Consider the following 24,189-nt stretch of genomic DNA (forward strand, 5'->3'; position numbering starts at 1 on the left):
TATATAAAAGCATGTTAAAGTTCATTGAAATGTAGGTGTGGGGTTATATTATCAGGAAACACACTGCATTTTGAAAGTTCTAAAACACAGCCGTGATCTTTCCCAAACATAATTATACATTTTTGACTTTTGTCCTATCATAATGATATATTAATTGTACTTTAAGTAAATGGAGCATGGTTAAATCCATATACATATATTACTTGTTGTTTCTAATCTTTGAATTACTTGTCAATAATAAAGCAATGGCCAGTAAATCCCTACCAGTTTTATAGAGAAACGTGTTGGGGTACAGAAGGCCCATATGTGGTCCACCGAGGGAGAGGTAAGTGTGCAGTTTTCCACGGTAGCCTTCAAATTCAGGTCTCCACAGGGCTGAGCGTATTATTAGATTGCCCAAAGAAAAGCCGATAAAGCTGCGGGGAGAGAAAAGTAACATTACTATAAAAATTTATATATATTATTTAGGGGCCGATTCACTAAGGGTCGAATTTCGAAGTTAAAAATACTTCGAAATTCGACCCTCGAATTGAAATCCTTCGACTTCGAATATCGAAGTCGAAGGATTTAGCGCTAATCCTGCGATCGATCGATCGAAGGATTTTTCGTTCGAACGAACGATTAAATCCTTCGAATCGAACGATTAGAAGGATTTTAATCCAACGATCGAAGGAAAATCCTTCGATCAAAAAATCACAGGCAAGCCTATGGGGACCTTCCCCATAGGCTAACATTGACTTCGGTAGCTTTTAGCTGCCGAAGTAGGGGGTCGAAGTTTTTTTTAAAGGGGAAGTACTTCGACTATCGAATGGTCGAATAGTCGAACGATTTTTCGTTCGATTCGTTCGATTTCGTTCGAATTCGAACGAATTTAACCAATTCGATGGTCGAAGTACCCAAAAAATACTTCGAAATTCGAAGTTTTTTCATTCGAATCCTTCACTCGAGCTTAGTGAATCGGCCCCTTAGTATAGAGATTTTTTGCTAATTACTGTACCTGATCCTGGAAATACTGAGCTTCCTCATGGTTATGTGCTGTAATATTTCATTTACGAGTTTTCTGCTTAACATATCAATATCATCAGTGGTACAGCTCTGTAAAGAAAATACAAGAAGTGAAAAAGAACACAATAAATATTGCATCAGAATTAAGGCAAGACATGCACAGAGACCGACACTAATGAAAACATTATAGTTACCACACTTATTTAACGGTGTATAAAATAGCAATATTAAAGGGGCCTGTCTGCTAACAATCAGCAACAATAATCTTCTATAAGACCTATACATGTCCCGTCTTGTTGCTCAAACATTTTTCATGCAATTTAATAACATTTTCTATATATTTTGAGGTATCAAACCCCACAGAAGATGTTTCTGTTCAAAAGGAATTGTCATTGGTCGATCTATAATAGCGTCAATTTGTTACAGACCAGTTGTTACAGTTATATATCAGAATGATCTTTATGGGTCCCACTACAACTGATCAGGGGCGTAACTATAGAGGAAGCAGACCCTGCGGTTGCAGGGGGGCCCAGTGTGTAGGGGGCCCAGTGAGATCCTAATTAATAATTAATAAATTTTAATATATCTTGGTAAAATAGGCCAACTTATAAATATTTTGGGGCCCTAAATTTAATTTGCTATGGGGCCCAGTAACAACTAGTTACGCCACTGCAACTGATTATTTCATATTAATCATCAGTAAACCAATAAGATACTAATAATAAAAGGATTTCTCAGGATAGTTACATTTTATCATCATTGCCTATTACCGGTAGTTCCCATTGAGCTGAGATGGATAGAATGTTTGAACAGTTTCATATAAGAATGGAGATGACGCCTCAGAACTAGACACAGAGATATACGTACCTGGTTGCAACAAGACATTACGAAGGTGGTTTTCCCATGTGTCACTCCAGACTCGATCTCAGTTTTTATAAGTAGAAGATCTCTTTCGAAACCTAGAGTAGAAATAAAGCCATTAATTTTAACAGGGCAGGGCAATGGTAAATCATATGACAAAACACACGCAAGTGTTCATGTCAGAATCAAATCTTTAAAATTTTACTTACCACCCATGCCGTGCACACAGACTACTAGATGTGTTCCGTCTTCACTACTGGAGTCGTCTTTGGAACCTACAATAAAATAAGTAAATTTAATTAAAGTAATGTCCTCTTTCCTTTAAAATCGAATGGGAAAATCAATGTTTAACTTACCAGTAGAACTGATCTGCTGTTTTTGTGTAGGTATAAATCGCGCCCAAGTAGGTATAAATCGCTTCCAAACGAGTTTCTTTTCGCTGGTTTCATGGAATAATCTACACAATAAAAACACACAATGTTGGGTCAAGTAAAACTGTCCATTGAAATTCATGATGATAGAGAGAGAGAGAGAGAGAGATAGAGAGAGAGAGAGAGAGAGAGAGAGAGAGATAGCATTTCTGTATGTACAATATCACATCCTTATCCTGATCCTGGATATGATCAGACTGTTAGATTCTACAAGTCTTGCAATTTTCGTGAATAGACGATTAGTCAAAGAATCATAGAATCTTATAAACAGCAAAAAAAATCCAGCTGTTCCAGTACAAGGCACATTATGTTATGTAGCTGAACTCAGGTGACTATATTGCAAGATACCTAGTGATCCTGGGATTCATACTTATTTAGGATTGTTATGGCCCTTTATATATTTTACTATTTACATTTTTTTTATATTATATTTTGTGCATTATATTTATATTTGGTAGGGATCAGAACTTACCCTTTCCTCAAATGAGATATTATGGCACATCCAGGTACTGTTCTGCGCTTCTCTTTAGTACTAGCAACAGGGGAAGATTTCACCTTTTCTGAGCAGTCTATAAAGTCTTCTGAACAATCTATAAAATACAATTTTTAATGTTAGCAGGAAAATGCCTTCCCATCCACACTCATATATAGAAAAGTGATCTTATCTTTCATTCAGTACGTCATCTCAGTGGTTCTATTGTACAGAGCGGTGGGATATGTTGGTACTTTAGAAATACGTATTTAAAAGATAATAATGAATGGAAGGAGTTCTGGATGAACAACTGTCACACACTGAGGCAGCAGCACCTGTGGATTCTTTCCATACGTACCTATTGCTTTAGGCTCTAAGTACCGGTCTTCAAAGATCACGGGGGCAGATTTTGATACCGAGTCCCGGCACTCGAGACAACAGACTTTTGCAGCTTTTTTGACTTCTTTGTAAATCTCTTTGTGGCTTTCGGTGCTGCAATGAGAAACAGGTTCTTATATTTAGAAATAAATCACATCCAGAGATCAGTAAACTAAAAACTGAGGGAAGGAATAAAAAATCCAGTGTCCGATGGAGTATCCAACAGCAACCAATCCTATGAGTTTAAACACCTGATAATCAGACCAATAATATCTGCTGTTTGGTTGCTAAGGATACTAGACTTGTAGTAAATGTGTACCATGTATTACATTAGCATGACAACAGTATGACATTTTCATAGAAAAGCATCTCTTAGAAGTAAAACTCTAAAGGACCATAAAAGTGTGTTAATGTAATTTTCAGATAACAACTGACTGTATCTAAACATAATTATTTGAAGAAACACTAGGGATGGGCGAATTTGACCCATTTTGTTTCGCCAAAAATTCTCTGCTGGCGAAATGTCGCAGACGCCCATTAAAATTTGTTGCACGCCGCCATACAAGTCTATGGGCGTCATTTTTTCGGCGAAACGAGGCAAAACAATTCACCCATCCCTAAGAAACACCATTGTACTCACATCTTCTCATCATATAAAATAGCTTCTTGTCGGGGATGGTCAGTAGAGACGAATAATTTCTTGAACTTTTCTTCCTATGAAACAATAAAATAGACACAGTTCATAAGCACAACCTTGAGAGATAACGGCAGTGTAAAACAATAAATGGAGTCCCATTGAAGATTGAGCACTAAGCTTCCCCTGCCTTAAAGCCTATTCAATGCGCTTCTTACCTTTATTTGCTTCTTCTCTTGTTCACTCTCCAAGGAGGATTGAAGAAATTTTCCCCACAGATTGAGAAGTTGAGATGATAGCAATATTAGGCTGCTATTTATTGTTACTGCCAGATCATTGGGGTCTTCTATTTCCTATAGTTAAAATTTTAAATAATCAACAATTTGTGTAAACACAGAGAATACAGTATGTAAAGCACTTTTAAATACCCCAATAGTATAAGGAAACTGGTTTGGGGTTACAGGTTAGTATCAGATTACAGAATAAGCAATGAGCAAATTTACCATCACTTTGTCAGATATCTCACTGAGCCGGGCTTTCAGATCCAGTTTTTCTGTGGAGGAAACAAAGACCATGTAAGAAAGGAAACAAATTTACTACTTGTAGCAGCAACATAACCACCTGTTACCCACCACAGGAAACATCTCAATAAAATGAATAAGAGGAGCCTTGTTAGACATGTAGGCAATAATTGTAGGTGCCCAGTTACTCGCGGGGCTTCCTAATGATGGTGAGTGACCTAATATGAGAAGCGGGTGTTTTACCATTTGCCACTGCCCTAATATTGACTCTATGATGATATCAAGGCCAGTGTGTAAACTAACGGTCACTTTGGGATACCTTAATGTGCACTTTGTTTGTTCATGCCCATAATCTTTCAACTTCCAAGAGGAAAGAATGTCTTCATTGACTCATCAATATCTATTATTCATTTTGGATGTTGGGTGGTCAGAGAAAGGTCAATGTTTAAATGAACTTATTTGAACAAAACCTAAAGAACAGGACAACTAGGTGTCACAAAGTAGAAGCAATCACATACCAAGCTCCAGCTTGCATGAGGAAGGCAGCGTTTCTGATACGGAGATGAAATAACTGTACAGTCCATCATAGGAAAGCAGCAAGCAGGATCGTAGTGTTGAAAGGAAACGGTAGGCATGCTGCAAGTATTTCTCTTCTATCACAAAGCTTTTACCCTAAAATAGAGAAACAGAGTCATGAAGCAAGAAAGAAAGCAAAGAGGACACAAATCATTACAAGATGGTGCCCTACTACCCCACAGCACTACTCTTTTGCCAGTTTAAGACATCGGTGAAATGGTGAGACTCGTTGGGGTTCAGGAGGAGGGAGGGAGGCAGTTAGTGGGGCCTGGGGTTGTCTGTAATTATAATTCCACTCACATAACTGTTTTTACCCTCTGGCAGGTTCAAATACAAATTCATGTTTGTTACTTACGTCTGCTGCCAATTTCTTTTTGAAGTTTTTGCCAAAAATGACATTTTCCAACATCGGTTTTTTAGCCTTTGTCCACCGGCTGGGAAGAATTCTTTGGAATACTGCGTTTTTCTTGGAAAAGCTATAAAAACAACACAGATGATTGTATTAGCTTGAAATTGATATTATTTCTTAATGGAATAGTAAAATAATGTCATTATCTCTATCTGACAATAACAATCCGTGTACTTACCTCTTCAGTGGGGGTTGTAATACAACCAACAGGCCATGAACAATGACCGATAGCTTTGAACTTGTCTTAAATATGATATTCGTGTGGCCGTGAATCCCTCGATGCAGGTTAAAGTGCAATTTCATGTCCATACTGCACATTGGTTTCAAACTTTTACATTTGCTAAATCTGTTCAGATAAAACCAGAAGATCGATGTGTTAAACACAAATCAGATTTCACTAACCCATCATTCTTGTTAGCTTTATTGTATTAGAATTAATTATATTAATATATATATAAAATATAAATACATGTTAATAATAATAATAATAATAATAATATTCTGATTTATGGAACTGTATTGCCTCTTAATCAAGACTATTGGGGTTGTTCACCTTTAAATGCATGTTTAGTATGATGTAGAGAGGGATATTCTGAGATAATTTACAATTGGTTTTCATTTTCTATTATTTGTGATTTTTAAGTAATTTAGCTTTTTATTCAGCATCTCTCCAGTTTGTAATTTCTGAATCAGAGACTGGAACATGAATAGGAGAGGCCTGAATAGAAAGACTAGTAATAAAAAGAAGCAATACCAATACATTTGTAGCCTTACAGAGCATTTGTGTTTTAGATTTTAAAGATGCAAAGTATCAGCAGACAAGGGCAAGAAATAAAAAAAAAAGAGTACAAATATATAATGAAGACTAATAGGAAAGTTGCCATTCTATAACGTATGAAAAGTTAACTTAAAGGTGAACAACCCCTTTAACTGCTCAGGTAGAAAATGAATTTCTATATGTAAGTCTAACTGGCCAATACAAGGGTGGTCGGGGGAAGTCCCCTCATTTGGCAAGGAGGCTGCCTGTCACGTAATCTTAACATTTTGCAGTAGAGCAAAAACATTAGAGAAATGGGAAAGAAAGGAATTACAACCCAAATATAGAGTCAGAGTTTTAATCTATTCTTCAATTCTGATCATTTCTCTACTTACTCTCTATGGCTTTGTGCATTGTAAAGGCCAAAGTTCATCTTGCTCTCCAGGGTATTCAGAGTCTCTTCAATCTGCCATTGTAGAGAGAATAGAAGAAACATAAGATACGGTATACGGAACACACAAACATAAAGCTGATCTAAAAGACTTTTTAGCACTTACTTGACTCTCATCCAGGAGGATATTAACGGTGTAGATCACAACGTCGTCAATTCTACCAGTACGTTTATTTAATGTAAACGCACTGCTGAAAAAATCACTGCCCTCAACTGAAGCCGGATACGTCACGTTATCTAAAACAGAAGAGTTTTAATCAATTCACCAAACTATAACACAACAGAGTGAATAAAGACTGCGTCAGCAATAATAACAAATAGGGGAAGATTTATCAAGGGTCTATTTTAGTGTAATTTCACTAGGGAATAATCCAAATTCGAATAAAAAAAATCCAATTTTAAAGTTTATAATGTACTGCCCCTTTAAGAATTCAAATTTCACCATCTAAAATCTGCCAGATTGGTGTTTTAGGCTATGGGTGACCTCCTACAATTAATTTGGAGTTGTTTGGCAGACTTTTAAAAAAAGAACATTTTTTTTGTGTGAAAAAAACTCGAATCAGATTCAATCTAATACGATTCGATTTGAGATTGCAGGCCGATCAAATTCATCTGAGTTTAAAAAATGTAAATTTTTTAAAGAATTTTAAGAATTCGAATTTGACTATTCACCATCTAAAACCTGCCGGGTTGGTGTTTTAGGCTATGGGGGACCTCCTACAATTAATTTGGAGTTGTTTGGTAGACTTTTGGAAAACAAACTTTTTTTTAAATTTTGTGTGAAAAAAACTGGAATCAGATTCGATCTAATACGATTTTATTCGAGTTTGCAGGCCGATCCTGTAATAAATTTTGATTGGTCATTTTTTTTCCCAATTTTGAGTGTATGGAAGTTTTTGGAAATATAATAAACTTGAAATTTGACCCTTGATAAATCTGCCCCTTGAAGCGCAATATTTCTGTAAATAACACTCGGAGATGGTCATTGTTTTAGGAAAACACGTACCTTCAGTATGGAAAATCCTTGCTTCGATTGTGTGAGGGATGCTCGTCAGAATCTCAAAGGATGTCTTAATTTGCCAAAATCTAAAAGCAAAAACAATGTTTTCAGTATCAATATTTAAAATCAAACTCTCTCTGCTCCTCATGAACACTTTCTGCTAAAGGGGACGTTCATTTGCCTGAATGCTTCTATGTGCTCCTTTAACTGCTACACAAGCCGCCCTTTGCTGCTGTCCATATGTACGGGGTTATTTACTTAACTCCAAATGCAAAAATCACAAAAAATCGTGTTTTTTTTTTTTTTTTATAAAATCTGACTTTTAAAAAAAAAAATCACAATTTTTTGGGGAATTTATTAAACCCAGAGGATGGAAAAGTCTGAATCAGAAAATCCGGCAATACCCGAAGTTTTCAGAGTTTTTGGACAAAAATCTAAGTTTTAGGGAAGATCGGAAGAAAAATCAGAAAAAAAACACGAAAATCTGATTTATTCCCGCAAAATATGTTTTCAGGAAAATGTAATAATAAATAAGTGCAAAAAACTTGAGCAGATTCGATTGGAGAGAAAATATTGAGATAAATTTGGACTTTGATAAATAACCCCCTTCTATGAAGGAGATGCCAATCCAAAAACAATTGGAATATGTTGCTCAATGTCTAAAGGACCTAAAATTATTTTACTGTAGGGCCCAGTAACTTGCAGTTTTACTATTTACTCAACACTGATCATAGGACATTGTGAGTATGTGAGAGCAATTGCCTTACAAGCTGCCATATTGAAGTATGCGCCAAATCTAACATTCAACTCAGTCCTAGGAAGTTTTTGGAGGATTTGGATTCAACCAAACTCGGACATGTAACCAAATTGGAGCCCTTAATGCCTTAAGACACACTTACCGACTTACGAAAGGCTTCAGATTCTGGAATTGCTTTAGATGCAATGAAAATTCAAGTGTAGCTTGTACTTTTTCCATAGTTATTGTTGTTTCAGGTTTATATACTAAAAAGCAAAAGAACAAAGAGGAAAATCATGTTAATGCTTCAAATCATCGGATAATGTGGCTGTAAAAGGTGTTGTACATGTTCCCTGGTGTGTGTAGGTTTGTGTTACATGTGAGTAATAAACCATCCTACCGGCCAAACCCAAATCTACAAAGCTGGAAACTAATGAACATTGCAAAATGCACTATTCTATCTGTCTCATTACTGAAATATGTTCAAATGTAATAAAATTCAAGATTTCAGGGTTTTTTTTCACTTACCTAGTAACAAAGATGAAATTGAGAAGGAAAGAAAGAAAGAAAGAAATTTGAGAAAATTGAGAATAGAAAGAGAATTGAGAAAAGTCGAAGTAAAAGCGGGAAAGTTTTTCTGCGATGCGTCACGATGCGAAGATGCAGGAAAACTGATGCTTAATATGTGTTTACTGACTTATCACAGCATGCCTTGTGATGTCATAATGGCATTGACTTGTTTACTGATGCCGTTACCATGGTGACGATGATGTCATAGTGGTGCAGCTGTAAGGCAAGTTGAAGTGTTGACTGAACGCAACTGGTGATGTCATAATGGTGCGTCATGTGACCCGATGTCCAGCCTCCCAGAGCTGCAAACAGCTATTTAACTGCACATCATATAAATGAGCCTGATGCTTGTAATGAGCTCAAATGTCTTTCTCTTATTAAATATCTATATTTACTGACTGTTACACAAACGGACGATATCAGCAGAAAATAAGTGAGGCTTGAGGAACGGATCAGTTTAATCACAACCATATCAGTCCTCATTCCCCGTGTTTATTCTGCCCTTATACAGGACTTTATCTGGACTTTTAACTTACACTTTTAATTCATTCCCTGCTTTTTATACTTTTATACATTTTCATGTTTTATTATTTTGTGGTTATTGACTTATTTAGCTTTTTATTCAGCAGCTCTCCTGTTTGCAATCTGGTTGCTGGGTCCAATTTACCCTAGCAACCAGGCATTAATTAGAACAAGAGACCCCCATTTGAAATCTGTAAAGCGTCAGAAGATAAAGGCAAATAATTAAAAAACGATAGCAAAATGAATAATAAAGACCAATTGAAAAATTGCTTAGAACTGGCCATTCTATAACATACTAAAAGTTAAATTAAAGGTAAACCAGCCCTTTAAAGACATTAAGAGGGGGAAGCCCAGAAGATAAGCCATAAAAGTCAATGGGATAGAAAGGGAATACAGAAATCCAAGAGACAGAAGAAGTGATATAAAATGTATTTTATTTAGTGGAAATCCAACGTTTAATCTGAACAGTTATAATCATCATGCACTTTATGAGTCAGTCACTATTTATTGTCAATATTTATTTATACTGTGTGTGATGTACAAAATGTACAGTAATAGGTCAGAGTAACCCTGCTGTGTGTCCCTGTATTTAACATCAGCCATAAGGTACAGATATGGGATCCTTTATCCAAAAACCCATTATACAGAAAGCTACGAATTATGGAAAGGCCGTCTCCCATAGGGGCAAATTCACTAAGCGCCGAACGCTAGCGTTAATTCGGTAGCGTTTGGCATTTTCGTTACTGCGCAAATTCACTAACGAACGCTGGCGTAGATTCGCTAGTGTTACTTCGCACACTTACGCCTGGCGAATTTTCGCTACGGACGTAACTACGCAAATTCACTAATGCGCGCAGTGTACTGAACGCTACCTTTTACGCTAGACTTCCTTCGCCACCTCAGACCAGGCGAAGCGCAATAGAGTAGATAGGGATTGCTTCAAAAAAAGTCAAAATTTTTTCTAAGTCCCAAAAAACGCTGGCGTGTTTCCTACATTACGGGTGATAGGCTGAAAAAGATCGAAATTTTTTTTGGGGCTCCCCCCCCTACATTTCCTGACTCATGGCAACTTACCTATACAGTGGGCACATGTGTAGGGCAAAATAACATTTTTATTTGATGTTTTGAAGGTTTTCTAGGCATTTGTAGTGCTGATACGTATTCCTCCATTGAAATTTGAATTTGGCGCCGTATGCAAATTAACATTCGCTAGCGTAACTTCGCTTCACTTAGCGAATCCACGCTAGCGCAACTTCGCAATCTTACGCTACCCCTGTGCGCAACTTCGGATTTTAGTGAATTTGCGGAGCGCTGGCGAAACTACGAATCTTAGTGAATTTGCCCCATAGACTCCATTTCTAATGAAATAAAACATTTTTTTTTTTAAATGATTTCTTTTTTCTGTGTAATAATAAAACAGTAGCTTGTACTTGATCCCAACTAAATATTTAATTAATTATTATTTCTTAATAAAGACGTAGCAATTTTAAAAAAAAAACATTTGATGTTACTGGTACTTTAAGGAAAATAAGGGAAAGTAAGAAATGCCCAATGATCCAAGAGACCTCGAAGTGACATCACAGTATAAACATAAATCTTTCTCTTATACCAGAAAGATCCTAAAAAATGTATAAGCAATTAAAAATTCAAGTAACAGATTAATTATTCACAGTCTAGGAAGATAATAGTCTCTGGGAAGGGAGTGTGACTGTGGGATAGCAGGTATAGTAGGGAGAGATGGTGCCTATAGTAACAGTGGGATAATAGTCTCTGGGAAGGGAGTGTGACTGTGTGATAGCAGGTATAGTAGGGAGAGATGGTGTCTATAGTAACAGTGGATAATAGTCTCTGGGAAGGGACTGTGACTGTGGGATAGCAGGTATAGTAGGGAGAGATGGTGTCTATAGTAACAGTGGGATAATAGTCTCTGGGAAGGGAGTGTGACAGTGGGATAGCAGGTATAGTAGGGAGAGATGGTGTCTATAGTAACAGTGGATAATAGTCTCTGGGAAGGGAGTGTGACTGTGGGATAGCAGGTATAGTAGGGAGAGATGGTGCCTATAGTAACAGTGGATAATAGTCTCTGGGAAGGGAGTGTGACTGTGGGAATAGCAGGTATAGTAGGGAGAGATGGTGCCTATAGTAACAGTGGATAATAGTCTCTGGGAAGGGAGTGTGACTGTGGGATAGCAGGTATCGTAGGGAGAGATGGTGCCTATAGTAACAGTGGATAATAGTCTCTGGGAAGGGAGTGTGACTGTGGGATAGCAGGTATAGTAGGGAGAGATGGTGTCTATAGTAACAGTGGGATAATAGTCTCTGGGAAGGGAGTGTGACTGTGGGATAGCAGGTATAGTAGGGAGAGATGGTGTCTATAGTAACAGTGGATAATAGTCTCTGGGAAGGGAGTGTGACTGTGGGATAGCAGGTATAGTAGGGAGAGATGGTGTCTATAGTAACAGTGGATAATAGTCTCTGGGAAGGGAGTGTGACTGTGGGATAGCAGGTATAGTAGGGAGAGATGGTGTCTATAGTAACAGTGGATAATAGTCTCTGGGAAGGGAGTGTGACTGTGGGATAGCAGGTATAGTGGGGAGAGATGGTGCCTATAGTAACAGTGGGATAATAGTCTCTGGGAAGGGAGTGTGACTGTGGGATAGCAGGTATAGTAGGGAGAGATGGTGCCTATAGTAACAGTGGATAATAGTCTCTGGGAAGGGAGTGTGACTGTGGGATAGCAGGTATAGTAGGGAGAGATGGTGTCTATAGTAACAGTGGATAATAGTCTCTGGGAAGGGACTGTGACTGTGGGATAGCAGGTATAGTAGGGAGAGATGGTGCCTATAGTAACAGTGGATAATAGTCTCTGGGAAGGGAGTGTGACTGTGGGATAGCAGGTATAGTAGGGAGAGATGGTGCTTATAGTAACAGTGGATAATAGTCTCTGGGAAGGGAGTGTGACTGTGGGACAGCAGGTATAGTAGGGAGAGATGGTGTCTATAGTAACAGTGGATAATAGTCTCTGGGAAGGGAGTGTGACTGTAGGATAGCAGGTATAGTAGGGAGAGATGGTGCCTATAGTAACAGTGGGATAATAGTCTCTGGGAAGGGAGTGTGACTGTGGGATAGCAGGTACAGTAGGGAGAGATGTGCCTACAGTAGTGGGAATATAGCATTTCAACAGTGAAGCTGAAGTGAAGTGAAGCTGTTGTATACGAGGTATAGAAGAGAAAGCATCTGTGTCAATATATGTCGATGTTGCCCAGTTTATAACAACTTAATTGCTGTTGAATTACAATATGCAGCACCCACCTAGATCAGAAACCACTTGATATTCCATGCATTACCAAAGAAAAAAATATTAATAATTATTTTTCCATATAGGTTGTCAGGATATGGTATCAAATATATATGATCAGATTCAGTTCAATGAGAAAACTTTATTTCATGGTTTAGCACAAGAAAACTGAAATTGCATTAGGAGATGTCTTCCTAATCAAACTTTTAACCCCTCAACTATATTATTACAGGAAAAGTACAATTAAGTCTATCAGACTGGATACCAAAAGTGTGCCCCAAAAAAAGAATGGAAGTGCCTCCATCTTGAATCTAGGCTTGAGATATTCTTGATGTTCCTGGTATGGAGTGGATCACAAGAAATGATTGTATTCATTAGATCTAGCTTAGCCCTTGGCAAACACAATGAACCAGAAGCACAAAAGGCCAAGCAGATGGGCTGATTTAATTAAGGAACATGAGGTGATGGTATTGACCTCCTATAGAGTGGCGGTTGTTGTGGGTACACTATTTGCTGTGCCCACAATATCTACAATAATTTTCTCTTCTGTTGTGTGGAGCCATGACTGGTAAGCAGGTACCAGGGTATAAACACCAGGTCGGTTGGGGATGGCACATCCTTCCCCCCAACTCACAATTCCAATTTGATACCAGAATCCATGTAATTTACAGCCAAGAGGTCCTCCGGAGTCTCCCTGTAAGACAAAAAGGACATTTATTTCAGTTCCTAGATAGTAAATTTCTGACCAAGCTTGCTTTTAGGCCTTGTACAGAACCTACTAACATTACTCTGCAGAACTGGGAAGTCCCTGTGTACTTAATCAAATTGTCACTGGAGATGATCAGGCTACAGGGTAGACATCCAGTTAGAAGAATAGAAGATGTTCCTCAAATGATACAGCCTTGCATGATGCCAATCTGACAGCTTTTCTTATATACCACATATTTATTGTGTATTTATTTGTGTATCTACTGCATAGGAAAGTTGTCTGAAAATCCAGAGATGTGCGGTTGCACATGTAAGGGGGTAGTATAGCAATAATCTTCATACTATGCAAATCTAACAAAGGTTTAGAGTTGTCTTCAAGGCTTGTAACCCAGAATGTCGCATTCATTTATCTTTGCTTCATCAATTCGTCATAAGGAATGCAACTTTGTGCCCATGGTATATATCAATGAGGCCTATACACCATTCTCCAGCACCATTTTGGAATAAATGTATGTTTGCCGGGGATTATGATAAAGATGGAACCATAATATCATTTCTTATTTGGTGGTGGCACATAGCAACAGAAATCATATGGTGCTGGTTCCACAATGCATTCCTGGCTCTTACTGTATGCCATAGGCAGTCTTAAACCTTCTGCCTTCAGTCTTAAACTATGTCAAAGTTTTTTTGCCAGGTTAAAACTGTAAAAGTTGATGGGTTTAGTTTGGGTTTAACTGCCATACCAGAACATTCAATATAGCAGAGACTTCCTGATTAAGCGCTTAATCCTCAAACCATGGAATCCAACTGAACACATAATGAAGTTAAAATCAGAAAAGTGCATGGGCTTAGTTTGAGTTTAACTTCCCTACCAGAACAGTCAGCATAGCAGAGACTTTCTGATTGAGTCCTTGATTCTTAAACCATGGTTTCCAACAAGAGTCATAATGAGGTTAAAATTGGAAATATGGATGGGCTTAGTTTAGGTTTAACTGTCCTACCAAAACATTCAACAAAGCAGAGACTTCCTGACTGAGTCCTTGAATCTTAAAACATGGTGACCAAACTGAGTCATAATGAGGTTAAATTTGGAGAAGCGGATTGGTTGGAGTCTTACTGCTTGGGAAGAATACTATGTGATACGTTGCAGAATACATCACACCTACCTGACAGGAGTCCTTCTGCCCAGCTGCATATCCAGCACAGATCTGGTCTGGTGGAATTATCTAGAGCAGAAAAAGGAATGGTGTGCCCATTTGTTGGGGTTCAATGAGGCTGTGACCGCACAAAATTCATACATAAAAAAACAAGAGGTCCTCTGCGCTCAACCCATTATCAATATATTAAGAACACTGAGACATTTTGTGCCTTAAGCTATGAATGCCCTCCCCTTTAAACAAAACAGGGATTGTATGAGCACATATTGCAATATATTCTCGCTGGACTACTACATCAAAGTGATGTGATTAATGTCCGTAATATATTAATAATAGGTGAGTGCAGAGGACCTCTAGTGAAATTATGTGACTCACCAGGGAATCAACCTGGTAAATTTGGTTACAAGTTGCCGTGCTAATAAATGGCGTCATCACTTGCTGCAGGGTCTGAGGATTTGGTAAATTCACTGAAAACAGACAAGATATGAAAGACAGATTTAAACACATTGTAAATATATTCAGTGTTGTTGTGCATTGTTCATTGATATTTTTAGATTAGACACTAGGGGGCAAATTCACTAAGCGCCGAAGCACCGAACGCTAGCGTTAATTCGCTAGAGTTTGGCATTTTCTTTACTGCCAAATTCACTAACGAACGCTGGCGTAGATTCGCTAGTGTTACTTCGCACCCTTACGCCTGGCGAATTTTCGCTACGGACGTAACTACTCAAATTCACTAACGCGCGCATTGTACTGAACGCTACCTTTTACGCTAGACTTCCTTCGCCACCTCAGACCAGGCGAAGCGCAATAGAGTAGATAGGGATTGCTTCAAAAAAAGTCACATTTTTTTCTAAGTCCCAAAAAACGCTGGCGTGTTTTCTACATTATGGGTGATAGGCTAAAAAAGATCGAAAAATTTTTTGGGGCTCCCCTCCTTCCCCCCTACATTTCCTAACTCATGGCAACTTACCTATACAGTGGGCACATGTGTAGGGCAAAATAAATTTTTTATTTGATGTTTTGAAGGTTTTCTAGGCATTTGTAGTGCTGATACGAATTCCTCCATTGAAATTTGAATTTGGCGCCGTATGCAAATTAACCTTCGCTAGCGTAACTTCGTTTCACTTAGCGAATCAACGCTAGCGCAACTTCACAATCTTACGCTACCCCTGTGCGCAACTTCGGATTTTAGTGAATTTGCGGAGCTGGCGAAACTACGCCTGGCGAAGTGCGGCAAAGTGCGGCGAAGTTGCGCCTGGCGCAACTACGAATCTTAGTGAATTTGCCCCTAGAGGTCTCACTGTGACCAGTGTAAAAATACATAGTTGCATGGTTAAGTTGGGTTGTGAAAAGACCAAAGTCCATCAAGTTCAAGACTCCAAATGAAACCCAGCATCCATACATTCACACACTCAAACTGACCCCTCCATACACTTACATAAATTATATATATATATATATATATATAGTGAATAAAGTACCCCCTCTTGTAAAATATAAGGATATTATAAGTTACCGAGGAGTTTCATGACCATATAAAAACACGAGGCCGAAGGCCGAGTGTTTTTATACAGGTCATGGAACTCCGAGGTAACTTCTAATATCCTTATATTTTGCAACTGGGGGTACTTTATTTATTATAATACACAAGTTTTAGTTAGTCATGTGACAGAAATGACATCAGAACTCACCGTTTATAACTGATGACATCAGAACTCACCGTTTATAAGGATATAATTTACAGGATATTCATGGCTTTTGTGTAATATATATATATATATATATATATATATATATATATATATATATATATATATATACACCAATAACTATACTAACTGTAGATTTTAGTATTACAATATCCTTGGATATTATGTTTGTCCAAGAAATCATCCAAGCCCCTCTTATAGTCATTAACTGAATCAGCATCACCCGGCAGTGCATTCCCCACTCTCACCGTCCTCATGCCTAAAGGGGTGGCCTCTGGGGCGATGCTCCATGTTATTTCAGACCCCCTCTGTCTGTCTATAATGTCCTCTAATGTACTTGTAAAGAGTAATCATGTCCCCTTGCAAGGTCCCTTTGAACCATGACTGAATCCGTTTAACTAGATACTCACATTCAGAGCTAATTCTGCCCCATCCAGTTACCCAGCATTCCATGCCTTCAGTGAAGTTGTCAGATGTTGAAGGTAGGCAGACCTGGTGTATGTGATGGGGCTTGTTAGTTTCAGTAAGGCAATATCTGCTCTGTTTGTTGAGCCATCATACATTGAGTTCACATTAATACTATCGACTCTGGATGTGATCTCATGTGGACTAGTCAGAGACAACTGGTATGCCCCCAGCCGAACCGTATAGTCTGATGGAGACAGGGAGCTGGGGGGAAAATAACAAGCACCATGGGGCATTAAGTTCAAGAAAACTTTATTATAGAACAAGGCGCCCCTGTAATGCTGGGATCTAAGGGGAAATACCATTTACAAAACTTTCTTTGTACAAGAAGAAGCAACAAATGTGGAGGCAAATTCACTAAAGGGCGAATTACACTGCGCCAGGCGCAAATTTGTTGCCACTGCGCTAATTCACTAAAATGAAAAGTTGCGCCTCAGCTGCCGAATGCTGGTGACTTTTCACATCACTTTTTACATTAAAGTTGTATACATGCCTTTATTAGAGATGGTGCAAATAGTTAAAGTGGCCACTTTTTATTACACATGACCATGGAACCTGTATAAAGACATAGAAGATCCTCTAATGCCCTAGACATGAGCCCACCCTAAAACAAATGTGGCATGCCCCTCAAATTAGTTCACACATAAATCTGTAATAGTTCGGACTTATGAAGGCAATTCCGCATTAAAAAAAAGAAAGAAAAAAAAAGAAAAGTCGTCAGCGTTTTTTTTTTACAATGCATTACCGTCTTACAGGAAAGGATGTCACTGACATAAGATTGAGGAAGATGAAGCTTTGTTTTAGCAGTTCGTCTGGTCTGAGGTGCCGAAATAAACTCTGACGAAAAAGGTTACGTTCTGTAAAATTCGCATCTTATTGAATTTACGGAGTTACGACCGTTCGTCAGAGTGAAAAGTCGCTAGCAATGGTTTGCTATCAAATTGTCGACTTCGCCTGTTAGTGAATTGGCGATGAAGCTGCCGATGGCATCGCTGGCGAAATGTCGCTAGCGTTAGCCACTTCGCATTTTAGTGAATCTGCCCCCAAATAATCCAACAGAGATGTAAAGGAAGATCATGAGGTCCCATAAGCTCTTCAAGCTACACCGGCTTCTTTGTATAAATTGCCTTCACATATAACAACCATTATCCTTGCAATACCCATATTTCATGACCAGGCCAACCTGCATGCAAGACATGGAGCCATTTGTCAGGAAATGATCATTATAATAATCAGACTACCTGGTCTACTTAGCACTACATCCCAACTGGTAGTGGTCATCTGACTATGTGATTCAGGTCTGTAAGGCAGATCCATTTCAGCTGGAGTCAGTACTAAGAGGATGATCTGATATGCATCTTATTCCAACTGGATAGGTCTGAAATGTATAATATTTATCTGTGGTGATACGAGGATGGTGCTCCACCATATGGGAGGGTCCCAAGTTATATGAGAAAGGCATGGTGCCACATTGCTGAAAAAATACCATTAAGGAAATGACAAACTTACAGCTCTAAGCAGTGGGTAGCTGTCAGAATCGACTGAGTGCCGATCACAGACCCCCCACAAATGTGTGACCCGCGATAGGGCAGAGTGACCTGCCAGGGCCACGCCCCATCTGTGGCATTAGTACCTCCCACAATCCTACTTGAGACCAATGGGGAACCACAAGCCATTGGGGTAGATGTTGGGTCATCAGAAGCTGTGGGGGAGACAGAAGCTGAAGGAGAGAAATGTCAGAATTGCAGAGCTTAGCACCAACATTTTTATCCATATCACAGGGAGAACCTACTACCTGCTGAGGAATTAGTCAAATATTTATTATTACTGCATGGAGAGTTTCAAGAAAATTGTAAGAAAAATGATGCTTATTGGTAACACAGGGAAGAGCCATGAATGCCAACCATGGGCTTGCTGCTCAGTGGCTGCATCTTAAATTGCTCACAAAATAAATAATAATTTACAACTAAATGGAAATATCCATAATCTCATATGCTTCCTCTCAAATTCAGACTGTATTGCAGTAATCCTTTGGATGCATCAGGGAAAGCATGGTACCAGTACCAATGACTTATGACTACTGTTGGCATTGACATTTCTATGACCATGGAACTATATCAAAACAGAGTAAATTCCATGAAATTATAAAATCTTGTTCTTCTTCAGTAAGTTACTGACAAATGACTTTATGGAAGTTCATTTTCTTATTGCTGGAGGAAGAATAATGTCCATCGTACTGCGATTATTTAGAAACTATTAGATTATTTAGGGATTATAGAAAAACAAAAGCAAATGGAACCATACATCTCAGTTGGGTTTAATTAGCTATATAGTAAATGAGTCCTCAGAGAGGTCCTGCGTGAGGCAGTTGTCCATATGGCCTGATGCTCATGGGAAATTGATACTGATCAGGTTGCACAGTGCTATGTCTACTGGCCTAACAGTTGGCTAAGACTACTGTAACATAGACTTGTTTATTATAATGAGTTATTCATCTAGTAGATTTCCACAGGATATCATGAAAAGCCCTAAGATGTTAGCACTCCTTTTGCATCCTCAAGTTCCTGGGAAGGTGAATTCATCTATTTTGGTAGGTGGATTGTTATGAAATGATCAGTTCCTCGTTTGAAAACAATGGGGTCGAAAGGGTACAGCAACTCTCTGTTTATACTGGTGGAGAAATTTCTAAAGCTTCCTTATCATCCATAACTTCTCTAGAGATGTCCAAACCATGGTTTGAAAAACAAAATGGCTTGCAGATGTTTGCTTGGAGTTCCTACTCTTTTCTGCACGTCAAAATGTTTTTTTCTACCCTTTATAGATAGCTACTGCAAGGTCTAATACCCCAAACAGAATCTGGTGTAAAGGCAACTACTTTTATTTGTAGGGACCCTGAGGTTCAGTTATATTTATTCAGGCAGCCCCTTAGGATTTGACCAACTAAAGCGGTCCTGTATGTTTACCTGGACAGCTATGTCTCTTTCCTGGGTCCTTTGGAGTTAAGCTGCCACTAGATGACAGTGGTTAAAATTATAAATAATTAAAGAACAAATGTGCTCAGGGTCTTTCCCCTGGGACCGTGCCTCCCAGTAAGGTGTTACAGGACCAGGGCTCTGGTCCATAGATAAGCCTAGACAGTAGTAGTGATCACTCTAGGAGTGAGAGTATGTGCATAGTAGCTAGTGAGCAGCTGTGGCTCCAACAAGGAGAAGCAGTGGGGTTAGGACCCCTTGGTGTGTAAACCACTAAAGCAGGGACTACAGTGGGTGAGTTGAGGACCAAATAAGGTACCAAGACCCCAGGCTGAATACAGTAGGTGAGGTGAGGACCAAGTAAGGTGCTAAGAACGTATCATCGACATATCTCATGTAGTCCTGGATGAAATGGTTAAAGGGGCAATTGGAAAAAATAAAGGTTTTCTCAAAATTATCCATAAAGATGTTGGCATAGGCTGGTGCCATGTTGGCACCCATGGCACAGCCTTGTAGTTGTAAAAAATATTCATCCTGGTAACGAAAATAGTTTTTGACTAGAACCATCTCCAATAGTTGACAAATAAATGTAGCTTTATGTGGTGGTAAATCAGATACTTAAACATGCAATCGATGCCTTCATTATGGGGAATAGACGTAAAAAGATCTTTAACATCTAATGAGCATAACAAAAAATTTATGTCCTAATGGCAGTATTACTGTATTCAATCTTGTTAAGAATTCTGTGGTATCTGTTAGACATGGTTTTAAAGTAGGGAGAATTTCTTGAAAAAAACTGTCAATATAGATAGCAGGCGGTTGCCATATGGATCCCACATTAGAAACGATAGGTCTTCCCGGTGGCTTAACCAGACTTTTGTGTACTTTCGGCAGAAAATATACATAAGGTGTTTTAGGATGTTTCTCAATAAGTAACTGGAGGATTTCCTCAGTGAGGATGCCTTCCATCACAGCACCATTAAGAAAAATGTTCAATTCATTTTTAAACTTAGCAGTGGGATCTCCATTTAAACGTAAGTAGTGTGTTACATTACTTAATTGGCAGGTTGCCTCAGTATCATAATCAATTTTATTCATGACCACAGTACCACCACCCTTGTCGGCCTTTGTAATGAAGATGTCAGAGTTATTTTGCAATGATCTCAGTCAGGCACGTTTCAGGGCCTGCTGCCGCCTGAGGCAGCAGCCCCAATGCCGCCCAATGCCGCTCCGCTCTTCTAACTACCAGCGTCGGAGCGGGTGGAGGAGGGGCCGCATCGCTAGTGCAGTGAGCGCTATTGCGCTCGCTGCGCTAGAAGAGCCGAATTTCCGTTTTAAAAAACGGAAATTCGGCTCTTAAAGTTACCAGAGGCGGCTTTTTGCCGCCCCTGGTAACTGGCCGCTCCGTGCCACCTGAGGCAAGATTCTCACCTTGCCTCATGGCCGGAGCGACCCTGATCTCAGTGCCATGCGTTCAGCCTGAGAAATATTTTGACGCAAACCATGATGGTTTTTATTTATGTTAGCAATATGCCTACTGACATCGACCATTACCATTGCCTCGAAGGTATCAATAGTGGGATAGCTACTGGGAGGAATAAAGGTGCTTTTTGAACCCAATTTACTTTTTAATTGCTTAGTAAAAATATCCTTCTGGTCGTATTCTTTACCGAAAAAATGGGCTTTAAGTTTGAGTGATCTCACAAATTTAAATAAATCCACTGCAAAGGAAAAAGGTGCAGCCGTTTATGTGGGAACAAAATTAAGTCCCTTATCCAATACAGATAATTCATTAGTCTCAAGTTTGTATGAAGATAAATTAATGACCGTATTTACCTGTGGTAGTGTCTCCCCGTTCGTGATTTCGTTTGGGGCCTGCCTTCTACGGCCTCTCCTGGTCTTTCTTTGTCTTTTTTCCGGTCCTTTCCTAAAAAAGAAGCCGATGAACTCTGGGAGGAAGCGGGTGAAGAGAGTTCGGAGTCTGATTGCTGTGGAGCCGGTCTCCATGATGAACCAGTGGGGGAATAGCGCTGATAGCGAAACGACCGTCTGGCATCCTTCCATGTATAGACCTCTCCAGTTTCGTAATCCCTCGTGTCCCTCCTGAATTTGCGAAGTTTGAGTTGGAGTATCTCCTGTTGTAGCTTCTCGATCTTGCGGTCCAAATCCTGAACCATTGTACTGCTTGCTGTCCCAGCTTTCGCCTTGTATTCGTTCTCTGCTACATGTATTTGTTGTTGCAGCTCCTTCTGTCCGGTATGTAGTTGCTGAATGGTCAGGGTGATAAGATCCAAACTGCAGCTGTTCAGTATCCCGCGCCATTTTGTGAGGAAATCTTGATCCCCGCGGAACAAAGCTGGTTGTAAAGAAATGCGCAAGCCTCGTGGGATCCTTTGTGCCCTTGCATATTCGGTGAGTGAGGCTGAATGTAATCCCGATTATTCGGTGAGTGAGGCTGAATGTAATCGAATAACGATTTTTATTCACAAATGAATTCTTATTTACAAATGTATTTATGGAAAATTGTTTTACTGAGATATTCCACCTATTATGATATTTTACTCTAATATATGTATTTATTGGCTAATGCACTTTCGTTTAGATTATTTGTATTCTAACGAATTATTAACTAATTAATTAATTATTGTTAACCACGCCCTCACTATTGGTCACGTTATCTCCTCACGCTTTAAATTGGTATGTGCATGATGTGTCTGTATGCTTGATAAAGGGGGTTACCCCGAAACGTTGCATGCTGCAAACCATTGAATAAATCAGCAAGGGTTTACCCTGCTAGCAGTACCTGTGTGCCAGTGAATGTTCTTCTGATCTGTCAAAAGTTGGTGGGCACAAAGGAGGCCACAATGAGATCCGATGGAAAGCCATAAGCGGGTGAGAAGTGTCTGAGAACAGCTTTCTAAAAATAGGCAGTTTGGCGCATATATTGGGCAGTAGGGGATCCCCTAAATGCACAGCCACCAAGCACTGGTAATTCCCCCTGTGGACTGCTCAACCTCTATGATGAACCTCAGCCCACAGGTTACTCTAGTGTAGAAACAGTTCAAACGTTACATTGGAACTCTGCCCAAAAACTTTTTTTTTTTTTTGCAAAATGAAAGAAAATGTATTTTAAGCCATTTATTCATTGTTTTTAAGTCATTTAGAAATGGAATTGCTGTTGAAAGCAGCGTCTGTTCATTTCTGCTTGTTGTCTGCTTGTGACTCATGTAACAATGTAGCAGGTCAGTTCTGTTCCAGGTCTGTTATGAATCAACCGACTTCTGAGACACAGTTTCAGGAGTCACAACCAGAAGTTCAGCAAATGTAAACAGATAGAGAGATGCTTCTTGCATAGTAATTACATTTACAAATAACTTAAAAACCACTGAAAATGTGTAATGGATGTTGCTCAGAATTACTTTTTGTTTTATCAGGAAAAAACTGGATTTGGGTGGAGTTCCCCCTTTAATTGTATCCATTTAATTACTGACATTGCTCACTGTCTTGTTTATTTCTTTATTTGGGGACATATTATACATCTAATCACTGACTCCAACCATGGTGTCACCTTCATCTCTCTGTTGTGTTTTTGATTTATTCCTGTCTATTCATCTGTTTATACACAGTCAGCGGGACTCCAGGAAAAAACCTGGTGGGCCTCGGTCTTCATGGGCCCTGCTGACCCAGACCTGCTCCCCATCACACCTGCTGAAAACTGTGGGCTTTTGAATGACTCCCCCTGACCTCCTCCCCCCAATTGCAGCCGCAAAAATACAGCAGTGAAAAGGTACGTGTAGTGGGGGAGGAGGAAAGGGAGGGTTGTGGCCTCTGGACAAGTCAAAATTGGGGCAGGGGCCCCTGAGTTGGCAACCCTGGTGGGCCCCAGACCCCCCAGTCTGACCCTGTACGATGATTGTAAAGAGTATTTGTCAGGACTGCTCAGGGTCGGACTGGGGGGCTACTGCCCCAGGGTGTGCGTGTGACTCTGTGCATGCGTGCGGGGTGCCCGGTTTATACGTATGTAACTGGCGCCTTGGTTGTGTGCATGCGCGCACAAATTTTTTTTTGCCGCAGCCTCCTATAAAGGGGGCCGCGGCATTCAGAGGCAGATATGGCCACGGTCCGGACCTGGGCCAGCAGGGCCCACAAGAGCCGCCGGCCCACCAAGTTTTTTCCCGGTGTCCAGCTGGCCCAGTCCAACACTGGGGCTGCTTCTCTATAGAACCTTGTCTTGGGTGGTACTATAAATATAAGGCTACAGCCAAACGGGGCTGATTCTTGGTCTACTGGCCTACACTAGCACTCTTGCCTACACATTAGCCTTGGTACAGACCCATGGAAGGGATTTTGGCAAGGAAATGCGTGAGTAGTCATTTTTGCACCGAAATCTTCTTTGTGTGTCTGCAGCAAGACCAACACAGTGCCTATTGGTACAGACTCAGGAGCCAATGGATTGGCTGATTCATGGCCTTTGTTTATCCCCAGGCTAAGTATCAGCCCTTTTTGGTTTTGTTTAGGCCCAGGCATTCACAGAGATTTGTCACCCATGGGAAA

At 39.6% G+C, this 24,189-nt stretch overlaps 1 protein-coding gene, 1 long non-coding RNA gene and 1 pseudogene across 2 annotated transcripts; all 3 read right to left on the reverse strand.

Moving 5' to 3' along the window:
• Positions 1 to 3,133: 3,133 nt before the first annotated feature.
• On the reverse strand, positions 3,134 to 4,123 carry LOC108705977. Its single transcript, XR_001933956.2, has 3 exons — positions 4,000 to 4,123; positions 3,788 to 3,861; positions 3,134 to 3,261 (listed from the first exon to the last, which is right to left on the reverse strand). It is a non-coding gene; the product is annotated as an uncharacterized LOC108705977 (long non-coding RNA).
• Positions 4,124 to 4,251: 128 nt separating this feature from the next.
• LOC108703968 (protein FAM135A-like) lies at positions 4,252 to 9,077 on the reverse strand. Its single transcript, XM_041581169.1, has 9 exons — positions 8,988 to 9,077; positions 8,395 to 8,426; positions 7,502 to 7,581; positions 6,602 to 6,732; positions 6,440 to 6,510; positions 5,466 to 5,633; positions 5,234 to 5,354; positions 4,821 to 4,974; positions 4,252 to 4,334 (listed from the first exon to the last, which is right to left on the reverse strand). The coding sequence occupies exons 1-9, from the start codon at positions 9,075 to 9,077 to the stop codon at positions 4,252 to 4,254; spliced, it is 930 nt and encodes a 309-aa protein (XP_041437103.1).
• Positions 9,078 to 13,099: 4,022 nt separating this feature from the next.
• LOC108707420 lies at positions 13,100 to 21,957 on the reverse strand (annotated as a pseudogene).
• Between the last annotated feature and the right edge of the window lie 2,232 nt (positions 21,958 to 24,189).

Source organism: Xenopus laevis, chromosome 2L (assembly GCF_017654675.1).
Source record: "Xenopus laevis strain J_2021 chromosome 2L, Xenopus_laevis_v10.1, whole genome shotgun sequence".
NCBI classification, from domain to species: domain Eukaryota; kingdom Metazoa; phylum Chordata; class Amphibia; order Anura; family Pipidae; genus Xenopus; species Xenopus laevis.